The 24,592-nt window shown below is 38.3% G+C and overlaps 1 protein-coding gene across 1 annotated transcript in view; it reads left to right on the top strand.

The window, feature by feature from the left end:
• The window catches only part of LOC146132066 (triple functional domain protein-like), a 96,829-nt gene that overhangs the window by 14,332 nt on the left and 57,905 nt on the right, over window positions 1–24,592 (top strand). Inside the window, exons 9-20 of the mRNA XM_083397198.1 lie at window positions 2,637–2,838; window positions 6,048–6,176; window positions 6,584–6,685; window positions 7,156–7,365; window positions 11,564–11,668; window positions 15,304–15,473; window positions 17,406–17,580; window positions 19,405–19,591; window positions 20,182–20,351; window positions 21,193–21,336; window positions 22,173–22,334; window positions 22,810–22,894. Of these exons, the coding sequence (XP_083253324.1) occupies window positions 2,637–2,838; window positions 6,048–6,176; window positions 6,584–6,685; window positions 7,156–7,365; window positions 11,564–11,668; window positions 15,304–15,473; window positions 17,406–17,580; window positions 19,405–19,591; window positions 20,182–20,351; window positions 21,193–21,336; window positions 22,173–22,334; window positions 22,810–22,894 (1,841 nt within the window). The remainder of the gene's footprint in view (window positions 1–2,636; window positions 2,839–6,047; window positions 6,177–6,583; window positions 6,686–7,155; window positions 7,366–11,563; window positions 11,669–15,303; window positions 15,474–17,405; window positions 17,581–19,404; window positions 19,592–20,181; window positions 20,352–21,192; window positions 21,337–22,172; window positions 22,335–22,809; window positions 22,895–24,592) is intronic.

Here is a 24,592-nt window from a genome sequence, read left to right as displayed (position 1 = left end):
TCATTGGCTGTTGTTATAAGCTGTGTGCATAGATTCAAGCGAAATTAAACTGCGTTACATTATAAATATGTTGTTTGGACAATCGCCTGCTGTTTATCTAGTTACGATGCCTGATATGAAAGCTGTCAGCATTTCTATTCCTTTCTTTTGGTGAAAATTCGCGTTAAACGTAGTGTAAAACCTTCCTAAAAATTGAAACAAGGATTGACATTGTTTTCCTAAATGAACCAGTCTACAGTTGTGTTTACTATCGCAGCCCTGAACAATCCTTTCACAGAATCGTCACACCGCGGGTTGTGTCGTAAACTCGGATATTTTGACCCGTCCACAGCGTAAGCGGCGGCCATTCGCGACAACAACGTGTCATTAACCTTTGCGCAATGACGCAGACCAACTTTATGAAAATAACATTACGGCCTTCGTCGCCGATCTTCGATCTTCGATTACCCCAGAACTTGTTTACGCGCATTTATCTGTCAAACCACCGTTTCACCTTTTGCCCGGGAAACTTTTTAGGACGATTCGTCTGCTGTGTTTGACGTTTTATTTCGATACCGATATTGTAGACCGATACCAATGACGTCATTACTATGCCCTAACAAATAAAATAGCTAAAATGAAATTATTTCAAGGTAATTTTTCCCAGGTTTTTAGGTCAAAATCGCTTTAGCGTAAAAAAGTTCAATTACCGTCAATTGTTTTTTATTTTCATATTTTTGTTTAAATTTGCATTTTAAGGTAAAAATTGCTTTATTAGGTAGCAAATAATGGCTAAACTACCGATGTAACCGGTTAAATTATTATTATCTCATAGCACTGATACTACCCTTAATCGAAAAAGTACCAATACTACCCCTTGGCATCGGGTATCGGCACCGATCCGATGTTATCGTCATCCGTACTGCCGATTTAAAAAAAATTGGTTTTAAAGCATTACAATTTACTAATATTATGTGGTTTTCTTCGATTTGCTATTGTGTATTTTAACCACCTCGTAAAACGACTTGTTTGTATCGACTAATTGCTTAAAGGATTGACCATCTTCATTGCGCGGCTGTTGTGAGTTAAACGCGACGCAGGACAGATGTTGAAGCCACGTAATATTTCATCAAATGTACCCATAACGCCGCATCTAACACGGGTTTGTAAATTGTGCGATAAAATACCGCGCTGCAAAAAAAATTTAAACACAGGCGAGCCGCAAAAAAAGCGTTTAGTCAATAAAGTGAACATCACTATTCCTTATTGGTTACTGTCACTTTTTACACAAAGATTACCTAAAACGTGTCGAAGAGCCGCCGCGGTTTGCCCACCCTTTCATTAAACCCTTTCTTAATTGTTTTATTTTACGTCGTTCAGAATTTCATTTACGTTGCTTGTGCGGCCTTCAAACACATCAATCATTTTTATGAAGATGCGCAATTCGTTCGTTGCTGATTCACAATGCGCGCATACGCAAATCGTAAGCCGCTCTGCTAATCCGCAGTTAACCTACTTCGCCGCGTCTTCCCAATATCTTCCCGCAGCTGGATTCCACCTAACCAGTCAGGGAGCTGCTATTAGACAAACTCGAATCGACCTTACAACAATGTTTCACTTTTTACTGTAAACTTCATGGAAACGCCAAACGATATAATTTCACTAAAAAATCAAAGTAAGCTGAGCACTTTAGGACAAGAGCTTGTAAAACATTTTCCTCGTGATAAATAGTTCGATTGTATGAGGAGTGAATAATTATTAAAGTATTATTCTATTGCAATTTTTTTTCGTCTTTCTTTTTTTTTCTGTCAAAAGAAAAAAAAAACAGTACAAATTTAAACTAAAACCGCACATGTTTTCGACCGTTTTCTGTTTTCCTTGAATACCAGTCCTTGCGTACAACCACGCGCAAATTGGGTACACTGCAGAAATGAAGTTAGGTGCTAACCAAAATAAACTGTTACTATAACCACTATAGAGACAGCCTTTTTTGCCGTCATATTGCATGCGTAGGATTTTTAACATATGCGATGCGCTTATTGAGTCGTTGTCGCATTGCTCACAGTTTAGCTAAATAATTACCCTTTGGCAGTGGCCGTTTAAAATAGCTTGATGCACATGAACAACCTAAAACCGACATTAGGTATAAGAACAACAACCAACTTATTGTTTTTGAAGCACTCGCCAGCTTGGCCAGTGGGTGTCAATCATCAGCACTTGTCCGTAGCGAATTGCACTCGCATTGGCGAACGGGCGAGTGTCCAAACTTTTACGTCTGACTTTTACCTTCTGTGTACAACTTGTGGATCTTCCAAATGTGGTCTTCAAAAATAAGAAAAAATAAAATAAAAGTAACCTTTTTAAGTAAGGGTAAAGCTTTGAAAAAGGTGTGGGACCTTCGTAAAGAGTAGGTCATGTTTTTGAATGTAAAGTGTCAAAGTAGTACTCTGCTTGAAGGTCCTATCTATGTAACTTGGCGTTTCTTGCTGACTGTTTTACCCATCTAAGTACTCTAAACTTAAAGCTCCAGGCCATTATTCGTATTTAGTGGATCATCATGTTGTCAGGCTATGGTGGATCATGGAAGAAATCGTTTGAACACCCTTGTCATAGAACATATCTACCTGCAAGCTGCAACTATTGTTTTTTACTCGCAGCCGGCTGATGGCCTTGGCCGTGAAGTTCCACCAGAGGGTCGAGCGCTTTGTGGCCAACGCGTCCGAGTGGCGTCGTGAATGTGACAACGACGAGCGATATCCCAGCGACTCGAGCACCACGGTGGCTACGATCGCAGTGCTTGAGCAGAGCCTACACAAGCACCAAAGCCTACACGAGCGTATCACCGAGGCCTACCAGGACGTGAGTTTTGTTTTTTTCTTCGGCCCTATTCTTGTAGAATGCCTTTTTTAGTATTTTTGAGTGGCTTGTCTTACGCTAAAGGGTGTAATAGCCTACCAAGACGAAAGTTTTTTTTTTCTTAGACCCTAATCTTTTAGAATACCTTGGCCGTTTTCAGTATTTTGAGTGGTTTGCCTTACGTTTAAGAATGTAAAGGCCTACCAGGGCGCAATTTTTATGTTTTTTTGGCGATTTTGTTTTTTTATGGCACCTTTTTAGAGCTGCAACTTATTTAAAGGTTTAAAGGTCTCCCAGGACGCCGCAGCTTTATGTATTTTGTACGATTTTTGTTTTTACTTGTTGTTTTTCAGGCTATTCTTTCATGATATATGGAGTCGGTACTTATTTTTTTAGCGACCATTATATATTTTAATCAGTACCTATTGTTGTCGCGACCATTTATGTGTTATTGGCGCGAAGAGAATGACGCCCCTATATGGGAATTTTTCGAAATATGATTGAACTCCCCAAAAGTGTTTTGATTTGAACAGAAAAATAAACGGTATTCAGTTAGAGGTATCGAGCTAAGTAGTTGGTCGTAGTCAAACAGCAGTGACCCAACTACGACCTGCGGGTTTCATTTTTTTCATTTTTGGAAATTTTTGTAGTAAGTAAATAAAAATGCAAACTATGTTGTCCTAGTATTTTAAACAAAACTAAATAATAGCACAAAGCTCACTAATTTTGTAAGTTGTTCTATAACTTTATTTTTTGAAACCTAGTTTACCTAATAAAGCTAAACCAGCGTTTCCTTACGCCAAGCCTTAGTTTTTTGAATCGCTGTATTACTTGAAGAAATCGCAAGTTTGTCAGTCCATTTGTTGTCCGACTGGCATCTCACATGTGTATGCAATATGCGTATATCGACTCTTAAGTGAGTTGACCCCGTGGATTGCACGGAGATCGGCATGATTATTTCAGCAACCTGGCAATCGATTTTAGCTTTACGCCACGCGCCCATATCGCGGCTGCAATTACGACTTTCTATCTCTTTTTTTTGTAATATGACGCTAGCACATTATACGCAGTGCGATGCACACCGTTCTGCGTATTGTATCAATACACTCGAGATTACCCGGGCCAGATTGGGACATATTTTATAACCGTGCTTTTTAATAGGTTAAATGTCAAATCAATTTTAACCGGCTGCCGCAGCTAAAAGCGCCCGGGAATTGGTGATTCGGCGGAATGTTTAAACCGGAAACGAAAACATTCCACTCTATAGTGCTATATGAGAGGGATTGAATTAGACTGACTTTGCGCTTCTACGTTTTTGAGGATGGTGAAGTATGTGCCCGAACACCAAAATCAAATTAATCTGTTGCAAATCACAGTACTACAATTTCGTTATAAGCAGAGACTATTTTAGAAACACCGAAAGGATCTATCAAACTAATTTGTCATGTTCGGAAAACTATGTATTCTCGTCTACTTAACAGTGAACAGCTTATACGAAAAGCGTAATATTTACCATTCCACTTGTGGGTTACTACAAGCTTATTCGTAATACTTCGCAAAGAACTTCTCTAATATAGGTTAATGTTTTACGATGATGTATAAGACAAACTCCGCTTTAATTTGTGCATGGTAATTGACTTTTTCATGTATGTAATCGGTTTTAATGGTTAGTACAGATATAATTGTTTCACCCCTTTTCGAATTTTGATCTAAATGTTTCATTGGATGGTTGTTTTCCTATAATATACAGCCTTTACATTATACAAGAGTTGCATGTCTTACAGTTTTCACAAATGTCGTTCTTGTCTTTACATTACCTACACTGTTAAGTTTTTGCGGCAAAAAGAAAAATCCATAAAAGCATTTTTGGAACGTAGTTACGTCATTGTTATACCCAAACGAGCAAAATAGATAAAATTGAAATATTGAAATGTGTTTTCCCAGGTCTTTAGGTTAAACTTTGCTTTAGATTTAAGAAGTTTAGTAACTTCCAGTTGTTAACCTACTATTATTAATAAATTTTGCTCTTAAGGTAAAATGCTGCGTTAAACACCACAATCATGTCTCAAAATTATATTTTAATTTGGTATCGGATCGGCACCGATACCACCCTAGTATCGGACGAGTGCCCACACTACCACTTGGTATCGGGTATCGTCTACGATCCGATATTATCGGACATTTCGATGTAGCACAGTAAGTTGTGACGTATTGTTGTTGTTACGAACCGCCAGACATAGCAAAAGTCCAACGCCGGTCACTCCCGAAAACCTCGTATGGAATCGGTATCTTGTAAGGCTTACACGCCCGTCATCAATTATTCAACAGCTTGCAACAAATCCCTCCTTGCTTACAAGTTGCTTACAAGTGTGACGCAGTTGCCAGCGGCCGCACGTGTATATTCCGAAAGCTGCGCAAACCAAAGGCAAATTTCTTGAAAAACAGTTACTGGATAAGCACACTGGTGCGGGCAGCAGTTGCCGGGGTATCTGGCATCTTTCTAGTTTTGGCATTTCGAAAAGACACTTGGACAGTTCACGAACTGGCTGCTTTTGGTCGATTGCTATTACTCGCAGCTTTTGGCTTTTTAGTTAGGCGATTTAGTTGTCAGCTTTGAAAATATATAGGTAGCTGACATTTTTTATAAGAAAAATATATAAACTGCCTGAATAAACGCCTAAAGGCGGTCCCCCCTTTTTCCCACCTTAGGGTTTTTTGAGGTTTATTGCACCACGATATTTATAATTAAGAAACCACCTGAGCCGTACAAATACACACATAAAGTAGTGCAGTGCAAATCGCCCAGATAGAGAAAAAATCGTCAGTTTTCCTTTTGTTGACCACTCGCCCTCAACCGCGGTCAGCAACGTTTTTAGTCGCGTGCCAAAATTTATCTTGGCTAGGTCTCTCGGTGGGCCATAATCAATTTCCATTAACTCGGGTGTTGTTATGCCAACATTTTAAACAAAATACAACAAAGCACTTTTTGCCAACATTATATACTGTTTCGCAAACCTATTTGCTTAATTGCTATTGTTAATTAAACTAAACGTCAGAAGTTGTTACTAACGTCCACCATGGCAAAGTGATATGAAAAAACACATTTTCTCAGCTCACACGGAAAACGAAATACGCAAGAACATGATTTACAGTTGCGGATCCACTGACTGTAGGTTGTCGATCCCTGGCATAACCCAACCTCTTCTTCGCAGGTTTGCGACAACGGCAAAGAACTTCTTGACTTCCTTCAGAAACCAGCAAGTCCGAGTAGTGACGACGTTCTGGCGCAGCTGATCGACTACAGTGGCGCATCACAACAAGTGCTCGACAGCATTCACGAGGTGAGCAAGACCTGTTTCGTCACTAACTCTTACGCGCCACTGACACTCATCTAGAGTATTTCTAAATGCGCTATGACGTAAGCAACTCCAGAAAAATATTCTTGGCGAAAAAGGAACTTTGGAAGTTTACCCTTAACTGTGTGCTTACCAGAAATTCATTTTTGTGGGTTACTTGGCCTTTTCCGCTAAAATTAAAAAAAAAATTGCACGACAGTATATCGAATAGCTAACGGGTGCGCAAAAAAAGAACAGACCGAAATTTGCACAATCGGAAACGTAAATCAGTTCCACAACAAGACTTGTGATTGGGACCCACTTGGCGCGCCTATAGAACCGACAGGCGTTACCCTGGCGCTTTTTATTTCTGAATGTCGTTGCGTAAAACTCTTTACGTTGCCATCTTTCAGGTCTTTCACCACCACAGAGAGCTGGAGAAGCGATGGAACGAACGGAAGGCGGCCCTCTCGCAAAAACACCACCTTCGGGTCTACGAGCACGACGTACAGCAGGTTAGTTGTGTGCCCTGCAGTAATTTCCGATCCTATTGAATAGTATGTGATACCCCATCCCGATACTGTGAGTCGTACTAGGGATTTCCTATAATATGGGATCGGAGCCGATACCCGATGCCGGTTAATTTGGCAAATAATTGTAGGCATTTAAGACACGGTTATTGTTCAGCGATCTAACCCATTGATTTTTTGTCAGAAAACAATTAGTTCATAAATCGACTAATATTGTTAGTAAATGCGGGTACGCAAGTGGATTTGCAAACATTTAATTTTTTATGTGTGATAAAATAGAATCTCTTAACCGGGGATCGTTAAAAATGGAAAAATTGTAAATCATACCAGAACGAAAAGCGAAAAAAGTGCGTCAAATCTAACCGATCGCCAAAAACTAAGCGCCATGATTGTGGCTAACAAAAACGAGCCTTAGAAAGAAATAAGAGTTTAAAACCCAGATCTCTGAAACGCAGGTCCTTCAGTGGATAGCGGAACACGGTGAGGCTTTCCTCGCTAAGTACACGGGCATCGGGAAGTCGCTACAGCGAGCTGGGCAGCTGCGCAAGCGGCACGAGGACTTCGAGGATGTGGCGCAGAACACGTACACCAACGCTGAGAAACTTCTGGAAGCCGCCGAGCAGCTGGCGCAAAACGGAGACTGCGACCCGCATGAGATTTTCCAGGTAGAGAAGGCGATTTTTAAAAACTTTATGTATTTTTATGTAATATTAATTTTAAAATTAAAAAAAAATATTTTTTGGCCGAAAGTATTATTTTTGAGATTTTTCAAAACTCTTAAATAAATTTTTTGGCGAAATTTGTTAATATTTTTAATGAAAACATCTTACTCCACAAACGAGTATAATAAGTGAAAACCTTTAATTCAAATATCTTTATTCAAGTCACCTGTTTACCCTTATTGCGCTTGCTTTTTGTTTTGAGTAATCACTAATCAGGCAAAGGTGCATTGGAAAATGTTGCTTTAGTTTCAATTTGAATCGCCTCTGTATTGGTTTTGTTTGAAAGAGTACTTATTGAAGTTTAGTATGCTTGTTGTCAGTAGAGTGCCTATAGTGTTCGACAAGATACTCGCTTTATGAGTTTTGCACCTTTAGGCCGGCGTGCAAAATTGCAACCTTTGCTTATAGCGAACACCTTTTTTAACTAAAACAGTTTCACATCACCATTGTTTTTGTCATACGGCTATCAATTCGTGTATAATAAGGTAGAATGGGACTGATATATTTTTTCTGATATAGTTTAGGCCAAAGCAAACATATACCAACAAAAGATCCATTGCGTGTTTTTTGGCTTGGATTTGTATACATTCGATAAAGTTTTCAATTATTACATAGAAAAAGTAAAAAAAAAAACAAGAAAAAAGAGAAAATCAGACGATGTAATGAATGTAAAAAGGCCGGTTCAAATTTTCTTAAAATCCATCACAGTTTTCGTACTTGAAGGACAAAAGAAAACGTTTGAAATGAACGTCGTAAGCCGAATTTCTGTCCGTCGCCTTATATGGTAACGCTTTACGAATTCGATCCACCAGCCACTTCGCACTCTACTTGCTCCAAAGGGCAAAGTTTTTCCCGTAAGCCTGTCATTTGTGCTTTTATTTTCTCGCCTTTGCAGCGTTATTTGTCGTTAAGCGCAGCCGTCCATTGAAACTGCATTACCGACTGCTTTTGTGCAAATATACAGGACTGGGCTATTTAGATCGCAAACCTGTTTTTTGTTGGGTAATTGCACATCGTTTTATTGCCGTGGGCAAGTTCTTTTTAAATTTCCTGACTCCCTTCCCCATTAGATGCCATTCCCCAAATTACAAATGTGAAAACTGTGTTTAAATGTCAGTAGCAAGCTTCAGACAACAATGTGCAGGATCATGATGACTCAAACGCGTCAAAATCACAACGATGTACTTCAATTTTGCCAAAGTTTCATACCCCAGCACACCTTGCTTTTAGAATCTGAAAACCTTCGCAGTGGAGTAATATTGCAACTTTTGGGCTTTTCTTTCTTGGCAAAATACAACACAGTGATAAAGAATCGGCTAGTTCGCCATCGAGATAAATAAAAGTTTTCTTTGTTGTTGTATTAGGGTTGCACCATTAGTCACAGTTGTATAAGCTTGTAACGTAAGAACATGAGATGCAAATGATCGTTTACGCCTATTTTAAGTTACGTCGTCCATGTTCGTAAGCCCAGCCAATACAGGTGCTGGAAAAATAGCTAATTCTGACGTGCATTTTCCGCACGAGCAAATGTGAGAAAACACGATTAAAGCGGCCGTGTAAACTAGTCAAGTATGAAAAAGGTGTTAAAGGCTTTCGGCGAAAAAAAGGGTTCGCCTTCTCTTAATGCCAATCGCCTGTTCTCGGCGACTCGGCCTTTTCAAAGCGGCGCGATAATGGCCTTATCCTTTTACATCGCCGCCTTAGGGCAAGGTGCACAACACGCCAGGACAGCGAGCGAGAGCTTTTACTGATATATATGCGGTGTTAAGGCCTTGTTTACCGGAGGTATCGAGTGACGCCTTCTGGGAAATCTCGTCGGCGTAAGTGTATTTGGTCTTGGGTAAAGGCCGCCCTGAAACTTCTTTCTGCTATCATTTGAAAGCTTGCACACACAATTGTGATAACCATGTTTTTTATCGCGCCAGTCGTCCTATGTTCTCATTGCATCGGCCACGCTAGATGGAACATATCCACATTACTCTCTCTCTAACTATAAATTAAAGAGTAACGAATAGTAATCTCATTGTAGAACATTGTTTAGTTCTTCCTGCTACCATTTTAAAGCTTGCGCACACAGTTGCGTTCACCGTGCTTTTTTATCGCGCTGGTCATCCTATTCTCATTGCATCGGCCACACTATAATTATGGAATAACCACGGTGGCTACACAGTACACAGCATTGCTTATTGAATTAGCGTACTCAATGTGCGCAAATGTCCTTTTTTTTCGGTTTAAAGCAGGGGTTCCTAACCTTTTTTGTATGTTTTACCCTTTTAACAAAAACGAATATCAGATTTACCCTAATATATAAAATGGTGCTCATTTAGTAAAAAACGAAAGTAACAAATTACATCAGTTATATTTAATGCGACGGCTGCTCTTTTTTGCAACGAGTTGTTCAATATCTGGTAAAGTAGATAAAGTACAACGAAAATGAGCCCTTCAACCGATGTAGATATTTCGATTGATAGCTCATTTACCCCCTAAAACGAGGAAATTTACCCTTGTCGTGTAAACCAACAAAAACACGTTTGTCGTGTAAACCAACATGTGCGTTTTAGCAGTTATCAGGATAACTTGGTGTCACCTGATTTCAAGTTTTTTTTAATTAGACGAACGTGGCTAAGAACTAAGTTAGTCCTGTATTTCACCAAACAGCAATTAATTGTTTCGCCTAGTAGAATTCCACTGAAACGCAATGCCGTATTTTTGCAAAGAATTGAGACAATATACATGACGGGAGTTTTATTTTGTCGATTTGTTTAAAAGTTGAAATTGATCACAAACTGCTGCAAACTCTTTCGGCCGTTTCATTTTGCTTCGTCCACTGATAGGCACTTTTGCGAAGATTGCCCTATAGGTATGCAGTAGATAATTTTTTCGGAATGTAATGCAATGGATTATTTTCGGAATGTCATGCAATGGCAAGTTTGTTTGGCCGTTAAAAAGATGATTGCTGTCCCTGTGATAACCACTTTTTTGTGTCTCGTATTTAAACGGTTGATCTAAATTGCGAAAGCAGCACGAAAACAAAATTAAACTTATGAAAAAGAAATTGTGTCCAACACTTTGAGGAGACTTATAGCAGGCCGAGTTATTCGTCAACATATAAAAAAAAACGGAACCCACTGCGCGTTTTATTGGCGTCAAAACGACGCCAATGAAACTTATTTTCGAACACGTTGCGCACGGATAGGCCTGAGTTGGCGTTCTGTTTGGCAAACAGCCGACGGAGGATGAGATTTACGGCCCGAGTGGGTATTTTTTAAAGGTGATAAAAATATCAGATTTCGCTTTCGCACTTTGCTCTTCGAACGGCAAAACAATTCGCCTGTAATTTCCTGCCGCAAATAACAAGACCCTTTTTCGCGAGGTTCGTCGCCGAATTGAAAAACGGTAATAGTAAAACAAGATTTTTGCTCACCTTCTCTGAAAAGATTTGCACATTATTATTTGATCGAATGGGTCCCTTATCATTTGGCCACCAATTAATCATATAAAGCAGTGCTTTTCAACCTTTTTTCTGGAGTGGAGCCCTATGGAAACATTCCACTGGCTCGAGGAACCCCAGTTCAATAATTCCACTGGTCGAGGAACCGCAGTGTAATAAAAACACCTCAATTAGCTAAACAATTTAGAAATTGCTGAACCCCTGGACTGTACAAGCGGAACCCTGGTTGAAAACCACTGATATAAAGATCTGAACCTTTTTTACATATGAGTGGACTCAGTTTGCAGGCGTGTTTTTTCACATGTAGTCTTACAGGGTCTACTCTACTTCTTCAAAACTTCTTTACACTGATGTAAATTTGGGCCTAATAATCTGGAAAATACGTTTTGCTTACAAGTTTAAGCGTAGTAAAAGGCGTCATTTGCTATCGGTTAGAAAAAAAAATCGGTTATCGATATATTTTTACTCTGATGATGGCATAAGGTATTGGCGAGGCGTTTTTAACGGCGAAATATCGATTTTATCGAATATAATGACTTTAGCATTTTTATTAAAAGCCTCAAAATACATCCACTGTGTTCCTAAGATATCGGTATCGGTTGACCTAAAAAAATCGGTTATCGGTCCACAAAAGTGATATCGTTCGATCTCTAGTTCGAACGACCTCGTCATCTTGTTCCTCTTGTTCAGGTGGCTCGGAACCTGGAGGAACAGATCCGGGACTTTGTGCGTCGCGTCGAGAAGAGGAGGAACATCCTCGACCTCTCCGTGTCCTTCTACACAAACAAAAAAGAGGTAAGGGAAAAGTCACACGTGCAATATTGACAAATTAGGGGAAATTAGCGCATCAGAATGCTTACGATTGTTTGATCCATTTTGTCTCTTCCGTTTGTAAAACACTATTTTTGCCTATATTTCTTTCATAAGGGATAGCTTTGTATTATTTGCTATTTGCCTTTGATGACACCTTAATATCTTACTAATACCGACGCTATAAACTTGATTACGGAAAATGTAAAGCGGTAAACAAAGGTATGGCCGTTTTTAGGCCAGTTGGCGTTTAAATGACGTGTCGTGCTGCTTAAAAGTGTCTAAAATACCAAAGATAAACTGTCAAAAACTTTCGGTTTTTTCGATCTAAAAGGTCAAATTTTAAATACTTTTGTGAAGACAGATTGAACCCAAAGCATTTTGGTCACAGAATAGCATCATTGTATAGGATTCATGCAAATGGCTAAACACTTTCACGAATTTTTTTCTGTCTACTCCATTCTGTTGCAAAATGTCAAGGAACGCCCCTGGTGATGTCGCCACGTGTTTTAGTCAGTTCTTTGTCAAACAATTAACAGGATTGTCAATGGAAGTCTAAAAATATGTAAACCATTGCTTATCTGACTTACAATGAATGGAGCATCGGCGAAAGAAAATGCAATAGTATTGTTCAAAATGTCGAACCGTTTTAAAACGAAATTTATTTTTTGCATGACGTGATATCCCCAAGTCACTTACACTTTCAGCAAGGCGATGTTTATAACTACGTTTGGAGCCCGTGTATCCAATTAGCACCTGTATAAATGTGAACACGGGATGCCGTACTTCCACAACAATTACGGGATCATTTCCGTCGACAAAGCGCAATAATCGATTTGGTTTAGCGTCTCGCATCAATCGATGCGCTTTCGAGTCAATCGAAGTGCTAAAGCTTTCCGGCTAAACTATATAGTGGTCTTTTTGTTAATCCAGGAATTCTGTGTGTTTATATGTTCATATCCACGCCAATCTCACGAAGTTCGGCTGGTTTAGAATCCTACCATTTTTTTACAGTAACGAAACGAGTTGTCAAAAATGAAATTGCAAGGAAGAAACAAATATGGAAGAATAAATATATTAATAATACTTGACCCACCCAAACCCAAACGCTAACTCGCGCCCTAACCCAAAGTAATGTTAGCAATATAACCCCTGGACGAAAATGCGGTAGGATAGTTGACACCCTTAGTTCTTCCAAATGTATTTAGTTGTAAAACAAATAAATAATTTCCCTGGAAAATTTATGTTGTACTCAGTTATAACAACGTACAGTGGGAATGGTATAAAGGTGTTAATTTCAGGCTAAACACGAACATAGTTTTAAATTCACCAACTGGTATCACGGCCGTTATGAATGACAACACTAGAAGGTTGATGATGTCAACCTAATGGAAAATATTGTCGTAAAATTTACAAACTGTAAACACATTGGTTTGCCGAAAACAAAATTACTCGCTATATACTCCAAACCATCAACTTACCACTAGGAACTCGCTTTTAACGAACCACTACTAAACTAATTTAGGACAAACCCCGACGAAACATGTTTTGAGGTTTGTCTTAACTCTTAAGGCTTCGTGTTCCCATACACATTAGCCAAAGCCTAACCCGTTTGGTTCAATAATTATAAAAAACTTAACCCAATGTTCGTCAACCTTTTGTTGCCGCGGCCCAAGTGCTAAGCATAACTATAACAGCGAAGATTGGTCGTCCCAATGGTCTTACAATTGTTTCCTGCGTATTATTTCCGCAATTTTGTGAAGTATATTTTGGAGTAATCTTGCTCAGTGCCAATCTCAATATATATGACAATGTAAAACCACCGCAGTCGGCGACTCAACCAAATCAAACGGCGACGCAATTTTATAGACTGAACACTGCCTTAATCGAAGCAGTCGACCGACCGAGTTTATTCGAAATGAAGTCAGAGACGTTCGCGGCATTGGCCGATACAATACTCCACACAATGGCCAACACAGCTGAGAAACCACACAGCCTTGTGGTTTCCTATAAATCATATAGCGCGCATTAATTACAATAAGTCCCCTGAGAAAATGTAGATCAAGCCCAATGGTTGTATATTTGACCGCCAGTCCTCTGATGCTACATGATTGCGGCGACGGACTCATCAAAGATCGATCCCGTTCCTTTAGCCGCCAACCGGCTCAGACGTCTCGGTGGAAACGACTACATGGGCCTTTCTTTGATCGACAGTGCCGCTTGCGTGGCCAAAAAAAGTGTTCGATTTTGTTTTTCGTGTTTGGAACAGCAATTCTTCAATAAAGAAAAATCAGTACTGCTCTTTCTCATAATCTTGTTTTTATATAAATCCTAACGATTTATTTTTATTTTTTTTAATTCATTTGTATTAGTGTGCTTCAGTTTTAAATATCTTTCTATAAAACGGCTACAATGTCGTGATGGTATCCGTTACAGAATGGTTCCAGCAAATACGAAACAGTTTATCCCGATTTTGACACAACAACGGTGACCTATTAACTCAATGTCCGACTTGTAAAGTGTCGTGGCACAGTGTAACAACAACGAATTAAAAGCTTTTTGTGCGCCCTTCGTGGTCTGTATGGCTCCAGAAACTAAAGTTGTATTATGTATATATGTCTCCATTTAATCAATTATATAAATTTTTTTCAGGCGATTGGCAGAGAACACCTTGTAGCATAACCAGTTAAGCAATAGGCTCGCGGAATAACCCTGATTGTTGGTATTTTCTCTTTGTTATCAACGTCAAACTTCACAACTTTTTGTATTTTAGTTGAATGGTTCAGCTCACAATATTTAATTAAATCGTCATAATTTGTTATTTTATCTTGAACTAATAAGGCAATGCCTAATAAGACCATCAGCGTAACTGTGTAACACAAGCGCACTGCTTAGGAACAAGGCGCATTGCTTGTTTTTCTATTTTTTAATAATTGTGGCAAAATTTCTACACCCCTAAATCGGTTGGACGAACACAGTTTGGCTTGAGCCATAACGTTATGCCTAGGAATGTCCGATAATACCGGAGACGATACGCGATGCAATGGGTAGTATCGGAAATCGTCCGATACCAGGGTAGTATCGCTACCGATACGATACCAAATTATTATGGGAATTTGAGACATGATTTGCGTTTGCGCGCAGCAATTTTTACTTCTAAGAGCAAATTTATAAAAAACAGTTGGATAACAACATAATTAAACTTTCTAATGCTAACGCAGATTTTGGCCTAATTACTTGAAAAAAATCCTATTCAACGTTTTCAAATCCACCTATTTTGCTTGTTTAAGCGTAGTAATGACGTCATTTTGTATAGGATCGTATCGCAATACATTTTGTCCAATACATCGGATCGGTATTAGGTATAACACCCCCAGAATCGGTAACCCAAGTTACGCCCAATCTTTTCCAAGGCCTTTCAATGAAGGCTGATAAAGGCTTTCTGAATAGTTACGTTGGACGAACAAATATATACCAGAAGAACTTATTTTTAGTGTACTATGCCTGGTAGCAACAGCATATTTAAGGCGTTTCAAGTTCAATACATTTTAACCCTAAATTAACTTGCTCTTACTTTTTCCTCCTCCTCCTCCTCATAATCTCCTCCTTCTCTCCTCCAGCTGTGCAACTTGTACGACTCTGTGAGGAGCGACATGCAGGAGGACGATGTAGCAGACAACCTGGAGTCGGCCGAGGAACGGATGAGCCGCTTTCGCAAGCAGAGGTATCGCCTCATCGAGTCCTTCATCGCTTGCCAGCAGGAGGCCAAGAACCTGCTCCTGCAACTCAGGTGAGGAAAGTGTCTCTACTGGGTTGTTATTAAACCGCAAAAAAACTAACACTTTCTAGAAAATTGCACTTTTTTCCGAGAAATTTAGCTTGAGTGTGTTTGGGCTGGCTGCCCTTTGGTGCTGATTACGCTGTACGTTGGGAGATATTTGAAAAAAAGTAAATTCTTACAAAATGGGCAACATTTGGTAGTTAAAAATCTGAGAATTTTAGAAGCTTTTTTGTGCTAAATATGCTGAATAGCTGTAAGATCCTTGTAAAATAATGAAACTTTGTAGGAAAATAATTCTGACGTTATTTGGTAAAAAAAATGGAAAAATGAAATTAATTTAAAAAATATATATATTCGTCTTCTAACATGCGTTGGTGACTACACTACAGTGTATGCACAGAGGAAACTGATGTAATTCGATAAGAAAAAAAAAAAAATTACAGTCGTATATGATTCATGATACTCGCCTTGTACAAGACAATTCTTAAAATTTAATTTAATTTTTCTGAAGATTTTAAAACCCTTTTTTAAGTTGACAAGAACTCTGACTAAATTTGCAGTGTTTGGTTGCTATAGATTTTTAAATATTTCCGCAACAAAATTCTAGAAAATCTGCTCCCTTTAATGCACTGCGATCACAAATACGTACCTTACTTAAAGTTAGACTGTTTCTCTATCGACCGGCGTTATCGATCGTCGATCGACATGTTTGCCAATATGTCATGAGTCATTTATCTGATTTTAATCAATTTATCAGCTATGCGCAGTTGCGCACAAAACATTTTTATGCAGTTTTAAAGAACTGCCACATTTGTGCCATATTACATATACAGTATTTCGATTGTGCAATTTGACTGGCGTACTACAGCTTTTAATGGTTGGTCTACCCTTCGAGAATCCGTAATGAAAGAATCGTAACGTTTTCTTTGTAGACGCTCTTGCTTAAACTAACCTGCCCTCTCGTCCAGAATTATTTTTTTATTAATTCAAAATGACTAACTAAAATTGCAAAAATGCTGGTCAAAATATAAAACAGGATTCTTTTAAAATCTCATGTATTTATTATGTTAAATAGGATGACGGTCATAAAGTGTTTACAAGCCGTTATATAGCCAACATGAAGTCCTACAGACATATAACGATTGCACCCATTTCAATATTGTTTCAAAACCCTTTGGAAGGCCTTATAAAAGAGTGATCCGGTTTTACATAGCGATGTCCGATAATTATAAAATGGAGGCGATACCTAACGATTTTAAGTTTGTTTGTGCATTTCAAGTATGGTTTGCTACCAAACGAAACCTTTTCTTCTTTTTTTGAGAAAACAATGATTAACAGCCAACAGTAATAGAGTTAGACCAATTTATCGGTCTTACTGATAAGTCAATGACTTGACTTAAGTGTACTTGACTATTTCCGAGTGACTTGACTTGACTTAACTTAAGTCGGTTTGGTAAAATGATTTGACTTGTAAACAAATGACTTCACTTAGACGTGAGTCATTGTGTCAAATCACTAGGGTTAAAATTAAGTGTTTTTATTTAACAATTTGTTATAAAATTGAGCTATTTATCTCAAGATTTGCACGTAATTCGATGAAATTGCTAAATGTTGTTTTTTGTAATTTTTTAGTTGAATTATTGCTCATAATCGGAGACGTTTTCCAATTTCAATAATATTATCTTTTTATTATTTTATCAGTAACTTAACTTGGAGATAACTTGCTTTAAAAATGACTTGACTGAAACTAGGACAACTGATGACTTGGACTGGAACTTTACTGACTATTTTCTGTGACTTGGACTTAGGTTATTTTACAAATGAATTGACTTGAGACCTAAAGTAATTTCGAAATGACTAGTTTACAACACTGGGCAGCAGTATATTGAAAAACAAAAAAAAATGCGTGCCCACTTTTAACCGGTCAATCCCTGTTTCAAGGTGCTGCAGCGTTGAGGACACGCGCAAGGACATGTCTTCCGCCATTCAGAACATCGAGAAGATCCTCCGTGATCTGCAGGAGGAACAGAGCGCCTTCGAGGACTCGTGCTCGGAAAACGAAACCCGATTGGAGCTGGCGCTGCAGTTCAGGGCCTACGAGCGCGAATCCACCGAGGTAGAGGGTCCGATTTTTTTTAACCTCTAATAGTCTAAAATTTTTATCAGCAAATTGCAATAAACTGAATACAACTTGATATCTAAATGTTTTAGAGTTAGACCTAAAAATCAAAACGAACACTGTCTAGCTTTATTATGGAATGTAAGTAATCCACCGAGGTAGAGGAACCAATTTTAATTGAGTTTTTTTAAGTTAGACCCAAATTCAAGTACACAAGACCGTTTTGATTTGAGGCTTCGGTTTTCTACCACTTAAAAATCTAATATATACCCATGAAATAGCAGATCAGGGCGTACGAACGAGAATACACTGAGGTAGAGATACCGATTTTTAAATAAAACTAATGGAGACTTCAATAAAAATACGAAAGCCATTATATTCGATAAAATCGACACTTTCGGCAATACCTCATGCCATCATCAGTGTAAAAATACAAGTGCAGATAAAAACGCTCAAACACGCACAAAAAAAAGGGACATAACATGAAAATATATCGAATATAATGGCTTTAATAAAACCCGTGTATGTCTTCTAAAGTTTAATGCGGACTTTTTTAACTTAAAACTCAAATTTAGGTACACAAGACCGTTTTGATTTGAGACTTCGGTTATCTACAACTTAAATCTAATTTTCTACCCATTAAAGAGATTAACTATTTTTAACTTGCTACTTGTTTCATTTATAAAACCAACAAAGTATAAAGGCCTATTTTGAACCGATCAAATGACCCTTCAGTAATTTATAATTATAACATTTTGAACAACAAACGATGGAAGACAGATTCAAACGGGATCGCTAAATATTTGTAAACCTTAACAGTCTGTAATTATTCAAGAAAGTACAAAAGACCGATATCTAAATGTTAACCTAAAAAATTTTAATTTGGCGAAAAATATTTTGTCTCCTTAAATTTTAACTTTATTTCTACAGGTTTGCACAGAGCATAGGTAAGGTCCGAGCATGGCTCTTTTAAGACCCCTTTTATTTTTTTACGTTTGTTTATTTTTGACTTTTGTTTTTGTTTCAGTTTCTTGTTGGTTTCTTATTAATTTTATTTGAAGACTCACTGGTCATTGCGAATTAAACGACATAAATGATAAATGAAAAATTATAAGTTTTGATGTTTTCCATGAATGCATCACTGGATTAAACGTGCTAAATTCCTATATTATCTCACTGTGCACAAATCCCTAACTCTTAATTAGTAAATGTACATTCGAGGTAATTATATTACCGCTTATATGAGACTTTTATTGGATGAGCCTGACATTAAGATTATCCCTTAAAAAAGTAGTGCGTTACACTGTAATGTAGGTCCATTCGAACAATGAGTAATTTTGTGAACGTTTTCATTAGGAAATACAAATATCACTTATTTTTCACTTACATAACCAAAAGTATTTCACCTAAATCAAAGACCATCGAGCGGCACAGAATTTCTAAGTTCACCTTCCGTGCTTAAAGTGATTCATTCGTTCACGGTTAAACTCGCCTTAGCGGCCGCGCAAACCCGGCTTACCAACCCTCCTCATATTCTCACTCCTTCCACTCTTCCTCCCAGCTGCTCTTGGAGCTGGAGAACTGGTGGGAGGACATGTCGCGCACTGTTGCCGAGCTTGATTTGACCCTATCATTTGCAGTATATAAGCAATTTTGTTTTGTTTTGTAATTAATTATTAAAAACGTTGGTATTTTATTTTAGGTCTTTGAAAGGCTATACGTTTTTTTCGTTACTTTTCTTAAAAACTGTGTGGGCGATTTATATTAATTTAAAGCGTACACGGCTAAACCTTTTCTCACTCCTTCCACTCTTCCTCCCAGCTGCTCCTGGAGCTGGAGAACTGGTGGGAGGACATGTCGCGCACTGTGGCCGAGCTCGCTCTCTTCGACGCTTCCGTTGTGGAGCAGCGTCTCTCGCAGGCGGGCCGGAGACAGGAAAAGATGCACGCGCTCACCCTGGATGTTGCCGGAAGAGCGCAGGACATCCTCCTCCAGCTGGAGCAAGCCGGTGAGCGTGGTGGGTCCTCCGGGTGTCGAATTGCCGAGATCCGGCCTGTTTCGTGGGTTTAGGAATTCGCTTAGGCTAGGCTATCAAAGATACTGTTCTTCTAGACTTTTTTTTAATCAAGTCATTTTACTTTTTTTATTTGCCAAACAGCGCTATTATTTTTTTCCATCGGCCTAAACAGCGGAACTCTTGTACAACATATGTTACAAAATCAAATATTAAAAACTGAAAACAATCATACCTGTGTAGTGTGTAATGACGTTTAGCAAAAGCTTACTTATACTTGTGCAAGAGTAAATTTATTATATTATGTTTTGACAGGCAGTTTTTAATCTCCTGATTGATCTAAGAAAGGTTAATTTCCCAGTCGACCTTAATCTTGAATTATGTGTTAATGTGACGTAGCAAAACAATTTTTAACTTTCTGTTATTGTGTTAACCGCAGCATTTATAGTGTTTGTTTTCTGGTCAATGTTCAACACCTCTCTAAGATACGATTATACTTCTTTAAAAGCTACCTTTAAATTTCTATGATTTTTTATACCAAATGAGTGGCAACCCTATGCTTAAAAGCCTTTTGTCTCGGACAGAACTGGAGATGGTGTGCAGCACCAACAGCGACACCGTGTGCGTGAAAGTCAAGCAGCTGCAGCAGCAAGTACAACAGCGCATGCGCGAACTCAGCGCCAAGGCGTGCGAGCATCAGGACAAGCTGAGAAAATGTCTTCACCTGCGCAGACTCGAGACGCAATGCCAGCAGGTTTGATGTTATTGGTCAGGCGCGATGATTTTAATCCAAGGATGTTTTAACGCAATGCTGTTAAAGTTTTTAGAGCCACGCACACTTAATGCATCTAAGTCAGTGCTTCTTAAACTTTTTTCGTTTTGTTCACCCCTAGCATATATCTCCAGATTTCATTCACCCTTGTCTCATGATATGTTAAAACTATATCTCGTCTATATATAACAGCACAAAATGAACACCCGGACTATCCGCCCTGCTCGCACGATATCATCTATTTCTGACACTTCACCCTTTGAACCCTTTTGGTTGGTTCACCCCTGCAAAAATTTCATTCACCCTGGGGTGAACCATTCACCTGATTTAGAAACACTGATCTAAGTTATTTTGTGGATCACTGAACTAATGTTTGGATGAATGCATTAAAAAACAATTTGGGTGTTTTGTTAAGTTTTTAGTCGAGCTATGGCTCATAAACGGACGAGTTGGCCAATTTTAATAGTTTAACGTTTAATTTTCATGACTTGAAGTCGACTTACAACTAACGACTTGTCTTGTTATTTTTTTAAAAAGGATTAAATTGGAAAAAAAATGACTTGTTACAACATTTCCTTCATTAACCCAACCTCCTTCTTTTCCCCATAGGTGGTTACGTGATTATGTAAAAGTTATTATGTACCCTCCCAAAAGACCGCTTTATTCCCCCTAGGGGTTAATGGCCCTATTTCAGAAACCCCTTACTGCTAATTTAATAGATTTGTACGTACATGTCACAGTTTACCCATTTCTACACTAACCCGATTTCCGTTACACAATTTACCCATTTCTTTATTAACCAACCCCCCGTTTTTACCCCCAGGTTCTGCAATGGATCGCGAACGGCGAGGAAACCCTGCGGGGATCTCCCCTCACCCTGGCCAACCTACACAGTGCCGAGCAGTGTCACGTGGTACACGAGAACTGCATCGACGCCACCGAGAAGACACGAGCTTGCGTCGTGCAGGTCACTTTCCGACGCCATTTTGTGTCATTTTTTGAAGTGTTCGTTTTTTTTGTTATGGCTTGAGTTTGTGAATGCAACATGAAAAAATAAGAACAACGTTTTGGGCTATAAAGAACTTTTTCCACCTTTTTAGACAGAGCAATACGATTACACGTTGGGTCGTCTGCTTAACGTCGAAGCGTTGATTTATTTAAGACATGTTAGCAAAGACACAAACTTTTTACTTTTTTTTGTTCCCTTATTGGTTTTCATCATTTAAGCCCAATTTTGTTTTGATTTTTATCAAATTTTGTTTTCATTTATGCCGCTTCTACTAAGATTAAGAAGATTAAAGATCGCCATCACCTCTATTTGGACTTGCGACATCTTTTTAACTTTATTTACCAAACTATCCTTCTACGGCTACGGTTTTTCGTCCCAATAAAACTTGATTTTGTATTCGTAAAAAAATCGATTTTAATTTGCGAGCGTTCTTTGTGAAGCTAAAACGCGGCGGTACAACATCGTCCCTTAGCGGTTATTATCTAACACATTTATTAATGCCCATATAGAAGTAGGTAGCATTTTGAACGTTTCGAATATCTCTTAGTATTTTTTTTTCAACAACAATGTAATATTAAAAATAAATAAAGAAATATACGAACCCTTTAAAATGCCACTTATACTTCTGTATGGGCCTTGATATTCTTAATAGATAAAAACCGTTGTGGGATCACATTGACGTTGAAAAGGAATAAAAAGATTTTCGAAACAGTAAGCTACTTCTATATGGGCCTTGGTATCCTTACTACGTCCGACTAAAACCTCCAACCATTAAAGTTTCCATCCACTTTCAGGTGCAAAACGACTGGGTGCTGCTCCGCGATTCCGACTTCGTCGAGCTTGCTCGCGAAGCGGCCGAGAACGTTCGTCACGCATGGCAGGCGCTTGCACGTCATCACGACGAGAGGTCGCGTCTCACCATCTCGGCCATCAAGTTCTACCAGACTGCCAACAATGTGAGTGTCGCATTTATTCGCCTCTGTTTTTTTACGAAGTTATGTACGGTGGCTGTCGACCATTTTTAGCCGCGATCCACGTTAAAAATATTCAGGCTTGCGAAAAAAGTAATCAAGAATGACCCTCACAATTACTTTTATACGGCCACGCCTATACATTTATTCATACCAGCGGACTTTAATGCAGTATTGCAGACGAACTAAAATAAAAGAAATTCTTTAAACTTAAAAAAAAGTATTACCTTTAACATCTGTGTTGTCTGTGTAGTATTAAAATCTGTGTAGTACACCACTAAATGACCACAATTACCAAAGGCAAAAATCATTTTTTTAACGAATTTATGAAAATTTAAGAAACAAACACGGCACTAAAGCTTTAAAAAAAAATTAACGCTGTATTGTTAAAATTGAGCCCAATGTTTTTCTAATCGTCAATGGAAGTAAAGCTTAAAGAAATACGTCTTCTCTTCGGCAGGTTTGCGATGTCCTGGGAAGTCTTCAGGCCGATTACAAGCGGGCTCCTGACTGGAGTGAGAATGCCAACACCCCAGCTATGCTCGGTAAGTGACTTTTCTTAGTTATTTTGAAAAATATCTTTTACGTTTCGTCTCCAACGTTTTGGCCACCTATTCAAGTCTATATAATTACCAGAGAAGCTGCTTTTCAATAATATCGTGCCTGATAGCATAAGTTAAATATGCATATTTTACCTTGAGTAAACAATAAAACTCAAAATAAAATCAGTATCAGACATTCTTTTAAAAGGAACATATATTTCGCCCATACTTCTATATATTACCTTGGGTGTATTTTTCTAAAATCCGACGTAGTGGCGCCGTTTTGTTTAATCATTAGTCTGCAGGCGTGTTGATTTTTCAAATTGAACTATCTACTTATTGTTATAAAAGTATAACGACTTAAAATTCATGGCGATTCACTAAAAACAATAAAGCGAAAAATTAATTTTCGTTTTTGTCTGCTTTTTATTGATCCTCAGTATTATTTACGTTTGCATTCAAATGGAGTAAACCTGTCGACCCTCTTATAATGACAACTCATAAATTATTCAACGCATTGATTAACGAAGCCAACAAGAGGCGCCTGCGAACTTTGGTTCGGTCATGAGTTCGAACCTCACCGAAGGCCTTTATGGTGGCTCCTGGTATATTATTATGGTTATGCCGTAACCGTTGGTCAGTACTACTTCAGTCCAGACTTGACAACTAGATAATTCTTTTGGAAACTAGATAATACTTTTGGAAACTAGATAATTCTTTTGGAAACTAGATAATTCTACTGGACAACTAGATAATTCTAGTTTTCTAAATTAATGAATTAGAGCATAGGCGTCCAACCTTTTTGTGTAAAGGGCCGAATTTAACTTTCAAAATTTTTCGCGGGCCACAATATAATATAATCAATTACTGAAAACACCTTCAAAAATCGTGATTTATTTTTAAAACAAAGAATTAAGGGAAACTTGGCATTGCTTGTTACGAACGAGACCTATTTGGCTCAAATGAAGTAGCACACACAGAGAATCCTTCAGGTGACTTCTTGTAAAAATTTATTATAATTCTGCTAATTCTTCTGTAACATCAAAATGTTCAAATATGGCTAACTGAGATTTGCTGTCTGTTCTTTCATCCATCGCCAAGGAGTAAAAGTCAAAATAGGCCTTTTAATGTTATATATATACTCTTTTAATCCAGAAACCGATTTGTTGCATAATAAGCAGATCGGCTTATTATTGACTTGCTCAAAAAAGTACTTTTCTGTCCACCTCTCTTGAAATACTCTGCCATTATCACTAATCTTCTGTCTTTTTTTTATGCCATACTAAATATCAACCAAAGGCGAATATCGCAGTAACAAATAATGCTAGATGTAGGCCTATAGGCTATAGCCTTATACTTCGGCTGTTGTTTAAAATACGCCGGAAAATATTAATTGTCTTACCATAATAGCCATTATTATGTCACTTATTAATTTTCTGCCCGCTGGAGCTGCTTGTGTTTTAATGATTTTTTGCGCACAGCACATAAAAATCTAAGCATTTATTGTTTTACCACTTTTTAGATTTTTAGTAACAAACGTTATTCCTGTAAGAAAAAAATTGTCACCGTATTAACTAGTGAGAATTAACATAAAATGCGGAAAGTTCAACGGGCCACTTCTGAGACCCCGGCGGGCCACACGTGGCCCGCGGGCCGCGGGTTGGACGCCCCTGAATTAGAGCAAAGTGCGGCTAATTTTAA

This window comes from Ascidiella aspersa, chromosome 9 (assembly GCF_963924565.1).
Source record: "Ascidiella aspersa chromosome 9, kaAscAspe10.2, whole genome shotgun sequence".
NCBI lineage: Eukaryota > Metazoa > Chordata > Ascidiacea > Phlebobranchia > Ascidiidae > Ascidiella > Ascidiella aspersa.
Note: the sequence above shows the minus strand (reverse complement) of the source record. Positions and strands in the feature narration are given on the sequence as shown.